Below are 12,583 nucleotides of genomic sequence, written 5' to 3'. Positions count from 1 at the left end.
AGAGCAGGGCTCTCTGGGGGCTCCTTCATGAGCTGGGAGATCCAGCACTCCGGGGGTGGGAAATGAGTCAGTCATGAGTCCCAGGGTCAATGCTGAGACCCAAGCTGGGACCCAAACATCTTCAATCACTAAGAAAGGACTGAAACCACAGTGCAATAGAGCTGCTCCAGCCCGGCAGAGAGGAGGAGGGCCACGGCAGCTGAAGCCAGGCAAGGCTGCCACTTACAAAGAGGCACAGATCAATGAAAAGGGTAGGCAGTCAGGGTCATGTCATATAGGAGCTCTGAGCAGAAATAGAGAAAGAAAGAGACTAAGGGTCGGGGAGGGAGGAGCAGAGGAGTCATCAGGAAGGCCTCCTGGAAGAGGAGTATCACTACGAAGATCAGGAAATCTGGTGTCAAAGTTTTGGGAGGTGAACTGGAGGTGGGCTCACCAACCATCTTGAGCGCCAGGGCCTGTGCTGTGGCTACCTTGCGTTCCAGGTGGGTGCTAGGGGAGCGAGGTTGGAACCACTCAGGCCAAGGTGTCCTCCAGGCTCCAGCTCCAGCGGGTGGGAGGCTGCCACATGTTCTCATCACGCCTTCTCACCTGGAGCCAGAGCCTGATGCCTGATGGCTCCTCTGCTAATGGCTTCCAGGTGTGTCCTTGGGCCCCTGGGGGGAGACATGCTGGAGGACAGCCCCCCTCCTACCCGAGTCCCACCTCTCTGGTCACCTTCAGCCACAGAACCGCATAACAGAGGCTGGCCTAGGGCAGGCCACGGTGCACTGGTGCAATGTCACCCCAGGTGGGAGGGGTATTAAAGCTTAGACTGCCTCCATCTTTGATTGGCAACTGAGCTCTGAGCCCCCTCATCACTGTCATTTCTGGCTCCTTGGGATCTTCAGTGTGTGGGACCCAGGGGTAGCATGAAAATTACCCTATAGAATAAGATGGCCGGATGGCCTGCATCTCTTTGGGGAGAGGGGTTGGCCCGGCTCCTCCTTATGAAAGTGTGTCTGTGCCTGTGGGTCTCCTTGACTATAGGTCTGTTTCTTTCTGCATATCTGTAACTTTCTCTGAAAGGATGTCTTTGTAACCATTTGTCTCTATTTCTGAGACTATGTGTCATGTGTATCTCTGTGTATTTCACAGCAAAGCTTTCCTTGACTGTAACAACAAATGCCATCAGTGTTTATTGTCTAATAAATGGAAGTCCAATATCGCCCTTCCTGCTTCACCTCCCTAAGGCCTGAAGTTTTCATTCCAGAGTTATTTCCAGCCTAAATGGGGGGAGTCTGATTCATGCTTTGCTGGGTGTGACTTGAACTCAAGAAAGTGGGAAGTACATGGCTGATGAACTGCAAAGTAACAGGGGTGCCAGAAATCACTCCCCTGCGGCTTAGAGCAGGCCCCGAGTGCCAAACACCTTTTAGTCACTGGGTTCATCTCCTGGCATTCTCCTGGTCCAGGCTGATTCTTGAGTGCGTCTGTGCTCCTGAACAAGAGCTTTATCATCACCATCCTCACCATTACCTCCTCCTTCATCACCATCACTACTATCATCACCACTACTATCATTATCACCCCCTCTACCAACATCAACACCATCACCATTACTATTGATTTCACCATCAAGACCACAACCAGTATACCATAGTCACTGTCACCATCAACACCACTATTTCATTACTAATGTCAGAGATTTCTAGTTACTTTTCAATAGCTTTTTCTCCTTCTTCCTCAATAATAAGGACCTTTGCTGGGCACATTGCTTCCCAGTTAAAAGACTATATTTCTCAGGCCCTTTGAAGCTAGTTAGATGAAGCCATGCAAGTAAAAGTGTTGAGTGAAATTATGGGAAGCGCCCGTAAAGAGAAGGGGCACCCTTATTTATTCTTTGCCTTCATCTGATGCTTGATCTGATGGCTGGTGCTCTAGCAGCCATTTTATAGCAGAAGAATAAGGACTACACCCTAGGGAAGGCAGAGTGTGAGTCTGGAAGGAGTGTTGGTTTCTCATGACTGTGGAGAAAGCACTCAGGCTCTGGACTGCTACATACGGACTTTCTTTTATTTACGAGAGAAAAAAATGAACTCCTATTTCTAGATCATTTAAGAGATTGTTGTCTGGGCACTCTAATGCGTACAGCTGCACCTAATGCTAATTAGTATACATCACCACATATTAGTTTGCATTAAAAAATCCAGGCCAAGGATCCGTATATGAGAGATTTAGGGGGGATGGGATGGGGGAGGGGAGAGAGAGGTTGATTGAGGGATTGAATTCCAGGACATGGGAATGATTCCTACCCTTGGGAAGTAGCCATTCTGAGGCAGACAGAGGCAAGAAAGATTAGGACGTTCAGCACCATGGACAGATCAAGGGACGGCGCAGCGAGGCGCCGTGCAGGAAAAGGGGAAGAGTTCAGCGATGGCGGTGCTGGTGGTGGTGGTGGCGGCGGTAGCGGTTTTCTTCAAGATACGTTCACTAACCCCTACTCTGTGCCACGCACTGTGCCAGTAGCAGGCATAAATACCATGACAAATTTCCACCAAGTCGACCCTCAACTCCCCAGACCAGAGCAAGCTGACCGACACGGGAAGGCTGCCTAAAGCAGAAGGAAGGCTTGAAAAGCCACTGAGGGGTCAAATGAGGACGTGTGACAGAATGCCGAAGAACAAGGGACCTTGTGGGTGGCGGGAGGGCTCACGTTGGAAAAGGGTGACAGGGTCAATCAGTCTGTGAATTAAAGGAGAGTCTAGCACTGGGTGGGAGTTAAGGAAGTGAGTTCTAAGGACTCTTCTGTTCCTCAGATTCTACATCAAAGATTCCAGTTTCTGGTCCCAGGAATCTATGATACTGTGATTGTCGGGGCATGTGGAATCTATGACTAAGATTCTCCAATTCTAATTCTAAAGCTCTGAATCAGTTATCTACTGTTGTGTAACAAACCCCTCCCCCAACTTAATGGTTTAAGACAGCAACCATTTTACTTGTTCACAATTCTGTGAGTCAGCAATTTGGGCTTGGGTCAGCTGGGTAGTTCTCCTGGGCTTCTGTGGGGTCACTCAGGCAGCGGGAGCCAGCCGGAAGATCATCTGGGAGCTGCTTGATCCAGAGGGCTTCAGCTGGGATGGCTCATTTCTGGTCTCTTCTACTAAGAGGCTTGCTTGGGTTGCTACACATGGAGATCTCAGTGGGGCAAGAAGAGGGGAGCCCCAATGCACAAGCACTTTGTAATCCTCTGCTTGCATCACATTTGCTGATGTCTCAATAGCCAAGGGAATTTACACGGCCAAACCAAAGTCAGCATGGGAAGGGACACCATAAAAGCTTGGATACAGATGGTCAGGAGTCATTGAAGAACATTAATACAACAACCCACTGCAGGCTCTAAGTGTTTCAGTCATCACCATTCACACCACCAACACCATAAGAGTTTTACGTTCTGATTCATACATACCATGGTTCTACGGCTCTCTGAGTCTGCCGTTCTTAGAATTCAATGTTTTGATTCTAAGATCCTATAATTCTAGAAGTAGAAGGCTTGGTACAGCTGAGCAGGATCATGAGGACCCAAGAGGATGCTAAGGAAGTCAAGCAAACTAAGGTCATTCCTCGATCTAAGCAGGAACCCACCTGCCTCTCCTGTTCCCATCCCTCTGCCCCCAACTTTCTGTCTGGAGCAGGACAGTGGCATGAGCACCAAGTCGGGATCAGAAAACCTAGATTCTAGGCCCTGTTCCATCATTAATCTGGGTGACCCCGAGAACAGCTCTTAACCTCCCAGTGTTCTCATACAACGGACTAGAATGGCAATCCTCATCTTCCAAATGACGCAGAACAGTGGTGAAGCCAGGAGAATTGGGCCCACTGACCTCCCTTATCAGATGCCTGACCCTGGCGCAGCTGAGGAAGAGGGTTTTGCTCCCACCTCCTCAAACTGCATCTACAGCTGCTGAGACCCTGAGTTTTAAGGAAACCGAGGTTTAAAATCGGTTATTACCCTTGGTCTGTGCTGACCTCTACCAGCAAAAGAAAGGAAGGAGGGGAGGGGAGGAGAGGGAAGGAGTCCAACTCTGCTCCTTCCCCTCTCCTGCACCCACTCTTGCCTCTGACTCCATTGAGTTAACACTGAAATCCTGGGCCAGACCCTTCCCGGCTTTGAGCCTCAGTCTGCTGTGCCATGTTGCTTCTCCTGGAGGAGGAGTGTGGAGGCAAAAAGTACCCCATGAGAGGGGACCTAGACCAAGGCAGCTAGGGGGACCAAAGACAACCCACTGGCTGAACCACCGTGTAGCAAAAGTGAGCAACTAGAAGCCCAGAGAGAGACAGGGATCCACTCACAGTCACACAGCCAGCCAGCAGTAGACCAAGACCAAAAGCCAGATGGGGTCATTCTCTTTTTCCAAACTTCAGTTTCAAATTCTAAACTGGGGATAACAAACCCAGCCTGGGGCACCACTTAGAAACTGTCAAGTGCGGTGCAAAGGCAGTAAAGAAGGAATCAGGGTTTTCCTGAGGGCCTCGGAGTCTGGGTGGGGGAGGATGCATTGAGGAAGCACTTACACTTTCAGAGGACTCATCCAGCTCATTTATTTTAGCCTTTCCCCAGAGGCCCAGGCCACAGAGTGGAAGAGGAGGGTATTAAATATCGGAGAGTTATTTAAAAGCCACTCACCCGCCCCTCAGAAGCAGAGCATGGCCTCTGCTGACTCAATGGAGAAAATGAGTCTGGGCCTATGGATTCTCCTGTGGTTCATGGCGATGGGGGAAGGAGAGAGTGAGAAATGGGAGAGGCAAGGCCTGCAGTGGCATTTTCCCCTCCCCGCTCGCTGGTGCAGAAGCCACACAGAAGAGAGAACCCAGGGCCTCCGCCACCACCTAATGATTGAGCCTCCCTGTCAGCCGTGGCCCGCTGCTCTCCCACTTGCATCAGAGGAAGGGGGAGCAGAGGGAAAGGGAGGACGCCAGGATAAAGGGACCCTGGATGGCAGGCCGCCACAGACCCGACTTAGGACAACCCTGCAGACCATCCTACGGCCACGTGAAAGTTGGGGGGGGGGGGTCAAGTTCAAGGTCACACATTGAGAAGGTGGGGGCACCAACTTGTGAAAATCACAGTATTACCTTCCCCCCAAGACCCCCATCCCTAAAAGGCCAAGGGCACAGGACGCAAAAGCCCCCAAGATCACCCATCTGCACACACACCTTTGCAGACAGGGAAACTGAGATCTGGAAAGGGAGACTTGCCCAACGACTTCAGCAACACGGAGACACCTCTGATGGACAAATTTTGGAGCTGGAGGTGACCGGGAAGGGGCCACCTGCTGGGTGACCTCAGGGAAGTCGCCAAACATCTCCAGCCTCCCCACCAAGGCTCAGTGGAGCTTACAGAGGGCAGGGCCTCTGGGAGAGCAAAGGAGCCCAGCGAAGGAGCTGGAGTTTCAGGGAGGGGACAGTGCCTTGGAAGACTCAGAGAGGGGCTCTGGGGCCTAGTGGGGCAATAAATTCGAGAACTGGGGCCCAGTGTGCCTGACATGGGGCATTCTCAACCCAGCACAGGGCAGGCGGTCACTCTGCTTGGGTGGGGCTGGGGTGACTCACTTGCCGAGTCCTAAGGAAATCCTGAGGGCTGGAGCTCTCTGCCCACAGGCTCCCTTGGGATCTGACCCAGTCATACTCCCCAGAGAACGAGCCTAGGACAGGGAGGGCTGCGGCAAAGGAGATGAGCAGGAAACCTGAGCTCCTGTCAGACTCCGTCCCAGGCAGCTGTGCAACCTTGGGGAAAGCACTTAACCTTTTTGGGTGGCTGTCTCCTGGTGTAAAGTGTAGATGGAGGATTCTCACCTCGCCTGCCTCACAGGGATAGAAGGATGGAGCCAGAGATTTTTAAATCATTATTTCATTCAATAAATGTACCCCAGTGCCTTCTCCCTGCTGAGCTCTGAGCTGTGTGCTGACCACACAGGAAATCAGTGCAGTCCTGAACTCCATCTGTGACCATCACGGGGCTGAGGGTAGCTTTAGCCCTCTGATCCCTAAGTGAAGTTCAAAGGAGAGAGAAGGAAGCCAGGAAGACTTCCTGGAGGGGGCAGAACTCAGGCTGAGCCCTGAGGGACAGTGGGCTGGCCTGGAGAGACAGAGTCGAGGGGAGAGAGCACCCCAGGCAGGGCAAACAGTCTGAGCAAAGATACTTCCACCAGATATATCAGGGAATAAACACACGGCCTCAGATGCAATCAGACGTACATTTATTGAACATCTACTGCATGCCGAACACCGACAACCCCAAGATGGAAAGGGTTTTCTCCAGAGAACAGAGACCCCAAAGGCTTGCAGACTTGGTTCCAGGGAAACTTGGACAAAGAAGGGGAACACCAGCACAGAGAGGGACGGCGGGAGGCGGCTGGGCGGGGCAGACACAGGGACAGCAAGTGGACTCACTCCTTTCACTACCAACCCGGAATTTGCTGTCAGGGTAGAGAGGAAGATGGAACAGAGAGAAATGACATGGGAGCTAATTAGCCCCAGGAAACGGCAATGCCTCTTCCAGAGTCACAGGGCGAACGTGCAGCAGATGCGGGCCAGGCCCCCGGCCCCTAGGTGACAGGGCTTTTCTTGTTTCGAAGCACTTGCCACTCCCTTTATCACAACAGCTCTGAGAGGACTAGGAAGGAGAGCAATTCAGAAGCCCACCTACTTTCCAGAAGTAGAAGCTGACAGCCCAGAGGGGAAAGAGGTCCAGGGTCACACCAGACCCTTGCCAGCGTCTGTTCCTGGCCTCAGCCTCCTGGGGTCAGGATGAGATTGCCCTTGGCCTGGGCTCTGTCAGCCGCAGCCATACCTTGGACAAAGCCCTGAGCAAGGGCCCTGGGGCCAGGTTTCCAAAGTCCCGACAACCACTGTCTTGGGGGCAAGTCCCCGGCCCTCTGCCTCAGTTTGCCCATTTTTAAAAACATGGCCATTGCATTATTCTCTGGTACCTGACAGTTCTAGGCTCTCTCGGGGCCTCCTTTCCCCAATTGAGGTGTCTAGCACCCCCCAATCTAGGCTGCCTACTGCCCTGCAGCCCTTTCCGAAGGGGGCCATCAGCCAACCAGGAACCAGCCACCATGGGAGCCTGGGGAGGGGGCTCTGGATCCTCAGAGGCTGGAGTTACTCTGGAATTAGAGAACTTGCCACTCGTTCATTCACCCACAAACATGTACTGCACACACTCTTGTGCTAGTCTGTGTACTGGAAACACAGGGAAGAGCCAGCGCCTCCACTGGGGGAGACGTCAGACGTGGGGCCTGGCACTGACGTGGGCCAGGGCTAGGGCGAGCGCCATAGCCGAGGGCCCAGCCCCCGTGGCATCTGTTTGAGTACTTGTGCCCATACAAGAAAAGACACCACAGCCGGTTACCTCCACAGACCACCGGCATGGTGGAGGACGGGGGTGTTCAGTGTGGCGGCCAATCCTGGACGCACATGCTTGCACGCACGGGTCTGTAAGCCTGCCCATCTGAGAACGCACCCAGGAACCTGCATGGGCCCAGAGCATGAATGTTCACGTATGTATGTGCTTGTGAATCTACGGACGCATACTGAGGATGGACTCAAATCTATGTTCACATGTGCGCATGTATGAACGAGCCTGCGTATACACGCACGGTGTGCACCCAAGCCTGCCTGGAACTGTGCACAAGCTTCTGCAAGCTTCCCCCTGTGTGTATATGCACACCCAAGTGAGCATGAGTCTGTTTGTGCTCACAAGTGGACACACCTAGGTCTATCTGTGTCAAGCTTGACTCTGCATGTACAAGTGCATGCACATCTGTCCAGACACGCCCAATCCTGCATGTGCAAGTTACTGTTCTCATCTGCCAATACCTGGGAGTGAGGATGGGGACAGGGGAGAGGGGGAAGCAGGAGGGGAGGGCCAGTGCTCCCTCAGCATCAACCACCCCGGTTTTTAACATTGGTCCTTGCCCGAGACCCAGGCCACTGCAGGGTCTGCCTCTCCTCCTTAAGTGATATTGATCTGTTGGTCGATCTGTTAAATATAACCTCAGGGAAGGAGTCAACCCCACAACTGTCCCTAATTCAGGAGAAAGAGGCTAACTGATTCTTGGGGGCAGTGGGGGGGGGGGGGGGCCTCTATCCCAACCAGCTCTGCTGATACCAGAATGGCCTGCAGATCAAGTGTCAGCCTCTCCAGCCTGAATAATTCATGCCAAGGCCAGGAGTGCTCCCTTCTCAGGAGCCTGTCTCTTTAAATCAGGTCTGAAGCTTCCCAGTTCTGCCAAAAAAAAAAAAAAAATCCAGAACAAAACAAACCTATACGCAGCTCAGCCCTGGCCCCCTCTGAGACGCCCCCCAACTCCATACTACAAAATCTGCTCCTGTTCTCCCAACTTCTAGAACCCAAAGCCCTCCCTTCACCATTCACAGGTGGGGAACCCTGGAGGGCAAGAGGGGCAGTTGATGGTGTCCATCAACCCCAGGGTCCTGAGACCCAGCAGAACAGTCCAGTGGGGTGCCCAGGGGCTGGGGCAGGAAGACAGCAAAGAGCTGAATCACCACACCCACCGGGTCCCAGGGCCTGGGAGGGTGGTTGGGGGAGGAGTCTAGCGTGGCAGAAGAAACCAGATGGAGGAACTCCTCTGCCTTGAGTTGGGGGGAGGAGAGGGAGGAGCGTTGGGAAAGGAGGAGGGGGTGTCGTTGACTTCCCCGGGGTGGATGGGGGGATTGGGATGGGGTCGCGAAAACGCTGATCCCACAGGACTTGCAGGGGTGGTGACCCAGCCAGGCCTAACTAACTTGGGATCGCAGAGGAGGGGGCCGAGGCTGGGGATTTTCCAGTCTCTCCTTGATCACAGAGATTAGAAGAGCTTGAAAAAGAAGTAACTTTCTCAGCCCACCTCTCACCCCTGTCCGCGCTTGCAGGGGGAACTCTCAAGTCCTCTCCCCAAATTCTGGCTCCGTGGTGCTGACCCACCTGCCTGCTCTCCCGGCCCGGCCCCGCCCCACACGTGCCAGAGAGGGAGGAGGCAGGAAGCAGCTTAAACGTGGGGGATGGGGGGAGATGAGGGGGAAGCGAGTCAGAACCTCGGAGAGCCAAACTTCTCAGCAGCCCCGAAGCCGGAGAGGGAGGAAGAGAAATCGCAGCAGCCGAAAGCCCTGATCCTCGGGAGCCTCCCACCCCGCCTCTCGGCAAGGAGGGCTCGGAGACTCCGCAGGGGGCGGAGGAGGAGGCCGGGAGGCGGGGAGGGGGGAGGCAAACCCTGCCCACTCGGCTCCGAGCCCGGAACGGCCGCGGAAGTCGGAGGCCGGCGCGCAGGGCGAGGAGGGCACCGGGGGCGGGGGGCTCAGCTCCCCGCCTGACCCCTCTCGCCCCAGCCAGCAAAGTGAAGGCTCCTCGGACTTCAGAGCCAGCGGACGCGCCGACAGCGACTGCCAGCCGCTCCGAGCCAAGGACTCGCCCCACCCGCCCCCTCCCCGCCCCCAAGGCGCTCCGAACTCACTGGTGAGCGCGGCGGCCCGGGCGCTGGATGCGGGGGCAGCCGCGATGGCCCCGCGCGCGGGACGGCCGGAGCAGAGGGGGCCGCTGCTGCCGGCGCTGCTGCTCGTGGCGGCGGCGCTGAGCCGGCCCGCCGCGCCCTGTCCCTTCCAGTGCTACTGCTTCGGCGGCCCCAAGCTGCTGTTGCGCTGCGCGTCGGGCGCCGAGCTCCGGCAGCCGCCGCGGGATGTGCCGCCCGACGCGCGCAACCTCACCATCGTGGGCGCCAACCTGACGGTGCTGCGCGCGGCCGCCTTCGCCGGCGGGGACGCGGACGGGGAGGAGGCGGCGGCGGGCGGCGTACGCCTGCCGCTCCTGAGCGCGCTGCGCCTCACGCACAACAACATCGAGGTGGTGGAGGACGGCGCCTTCGACGGGCTGCCCAGCCTGGCGGCGCTCGACCTGAGCCACAACCCGCTGCGCGCCCTGGGCGGCGGCGCCTTCCGCGGGCTGCCCGCGCTGCGCTCGCTGCAGCTCAACCACGCGCTGGCGCGGGGCGGCCCCGCGCTGCTGGCCGCGCTGGACGCCGCGCTCGCCCCGCTGGACGAGCTGCGCTTCCTGGGCCTGGCGGGCAACGCGCTGAGCCGCCTGCCGCCCGCTGCGCTGCGCAGGCCGCGCCTCGAGCAGCTGGACGCGCGCCTCAACGCGCTGGCCGGCCTGGGCCCCGACGAGCTGCGCGCGCTCGAGCGCGATGGCGGCCTCCCCGCGCCGCGCCTGCTGCTCGCCGACAACCCCCTGCGCTGCGGCTGCGCCGCGCGCCCCCTGCTGGCCTGGCTGCGCAACGCCACGGAGCGCGTGCCCGACGCGCGGCGCCTGCGCTGCGCCGCCCCGCGGGCCCTGCACGACCGGCCGCTCCTGGACCTGGACGAGGCCCGGCTGCGTTGCGCCGACGGCGACGCAGAGGGTCGCGGGGAAGAAGTGGAAGTCGCCGGCCCGGAGCTGGAAGCCTCCTACGTCTTCTTCGGGCTCGTGCTGGCGCTCATCGGCCTCATCTTCCTAATGGTGCTCTACCTAAACCGCCGCGGCATCCAGCGCTGGATGCGCAACTTGCGCGAGGCCTGCCGGGACCAGATGGAGGGCTACCACTACCGCTACGAGCAGGACGCCGACCCGCGCCGCGCGCCCGCCCCGGCCGTCCCCGCCGGCTCCAGCGCCACCTCCCCGGGCTCGGGCCTCTGAGCTTCGCCTGTTCGGGGTTGGGAGCTGCCCCTGCCAGCGGATCACCTTATCAGGGCTTCCTAGCCTGAAGCCGTGGGTCTGAGACACCCGCGAGCTTGGGGCTTTGAGACCTGCCCCTGACCGGCCTGAGACCTTTGGATTACGGCACCCCCCTCCCCGGAGGCCCCAAGCTGTACCCGCTCTCCGCAGCCTCTGAGAGCTCTCATCATCAAAGGCCTAGAGACCCCCCCTTCTGATTCCGGAAACCCTAGCAGCCCATCCCAGGCTCTGACACATCCCTCCTGAACCATCAAAAGCCCCCACGCCCCCTTTCAAGACTCACCCGGAGACCCTGCCCTTCAACCCGAAAGCCCAGAGACTACCTCCGCCACCTGTGCTTCGAGCCCAGCCCTCTCAGCGGGAAACATCGCTCTAGACTTCGCTGACCGCCATCTCCCGCTTGGAGCCCTCAGCTCTCTTCCCGGGAATCAGGGGCCCTCACATCCCATCCTGGTCTCAGAAGCAGAGCACGCCCGCCAGAAGGGTTTTGTGGCCTTTGAGCCTTTTTTCTCATTCCGAAGCTCTGAGCTCTCCATCCTGGGTAGAGCCCCACATCCCCCCCGCTCTGAGGGTTGGGCACCCACCCCTAAACTGAGGATGTATCTCATACCACCCCCTACTCCAGCTGCGGCTCCAGCCCCTCCCTTCCTTGGCCCAGGCTTGGGGCTCAGCTCCCATCTGTCTCTCCCATCCCAGGGACCGGCACACCCTGTGATAGCCTTAGTGTGGAGCCGATCCTCAGCCTTTCCCATCGAGGCTTTGACCCCCCCCAATACTCAGTGCTTGTCCCCAGCCTCAGACTCTCAGCTCTTCACCCCGATCTGAGTTTCATCCCCCTGCCTGAGTCTTAGGCTCTCGGTTCCCCAACACCCATCACTTGCTCTCAGTACCGTCCCCTGCCACTCACTGGGTCAGGGACCAGGGAGGACTCCATCCCTGGGATGTGCCCATCCCCCTGTCCGCCTAGGATGAGCTCTCCAACCCTGCAAGACAGGTGCAGGTGCACCCCCAACCATCCTAGCAGATCCCCATGGGGAAGGAGAGAGTCCTAGGGGTGCAGAGTAGATGGCCGGGCCTCAGAACCAGGGTCATCCGTCCATCGTGGCCTCAGAGAGGGGTCGGGGAAGGAGCTCTGAAGGTCTGGGAGCTGCTGCCCACATGCTCTTTCCCACCCACATGACTCTTCTCCCTGGGGATTCCTTGCTGCTGTGCACCCCCCTTTCCCATATGCCTTCTAGAAGAGGAAGGGGGCCTTGCCTCCTGTCTCAGACACAAGCCCTCCTGATCAGGGTCAGAGCCACAGAGCCCTGCCTTCTGCATGATCCCAAAGCACAATTGGTGAGTGGGGAGGGGGCTGCCTCTCCCTGACTCCCACCCCCTAGGTCAGGCAGAAAGGCTGGCCTGTGCTGCTCTGCACACAGGAAGCCACCCTCCTTCAACGTTCTGGCTTGAGGCCTGCCTTCCCACACCTACCCAAGAAATCTGGAACTCCCTTGGGCAGTTTTCTATAAAGTCTGCAATAATCTCGGATACTCTCCTCTTGTAAGTGATGCCGTGTCATTCCTGCTGACCTTGGGGCATTGAAGGGAGGGTGGGAGGGGACACTTGGGAGGGCATTTTGGACCTCCCTGAGGTGAGGGGTGACCCTTGGTATCTTCCCCTGGACTATGGGAGAAGAAATGGGCTCTGACTGCACGCAGCAGGATTGGGGCTAGACACAAGGAGGGACTTCCCATTGGGACGGCATTGCTCTCCAAACCAGTCTGCCTTTGATCCTTTGTGATGGGGTTGTCCACAGCCAGGATGGGACCCTCTGCTTCCTCGCCGTCCTCTTACCCT

General features: G+C 57.2%; 1 protein-coding gene across 1 annotated transcript; it reads left to right on the top strand.

Moving 5' to 3' along the window:
- Nucleotides 1-9,491: 9,491 nt before the first annotated feature.
- Nucleotides 9,492-12,271, top strand: TPBGL (trophoblast glycoprotein like). Its single transcript, XM_044752737.2, has one exon. It carries the CDS (start codon nucleotides 9,536-9,538, stop codon nucleotides 10,703-10,705), a length of 1,170 nt encoding a protein of 389 aa, XP_044608672.2. The 5' UTR covers nucleotides 9,492-9,535; the 3' UTR covers nucleotides 10,706-12,271.
- The last annotated feature ends 312 nt before the right edge of the window (nucleotides 12,272-12,583 follow it).

Source organism: Equus asinus, chromosome 20, assembly GCF_041296235.1.
Source record: "Equus asinus isolate D_3611 breed Donkey chromosome 20, EquAss-T2T_v2, whole genome shotgun sequence".
In the NCBI taxonomy this organism is placed as follows: domain Eukaryota; kingdom Metazoa; phylum Chordata; class Mammalia; order Perissodactyla; family Equidae; genus Equus; species Equus asinus.
This window is presented reverse-complemented; position numbering and strand designations above follow the sequence as displayed.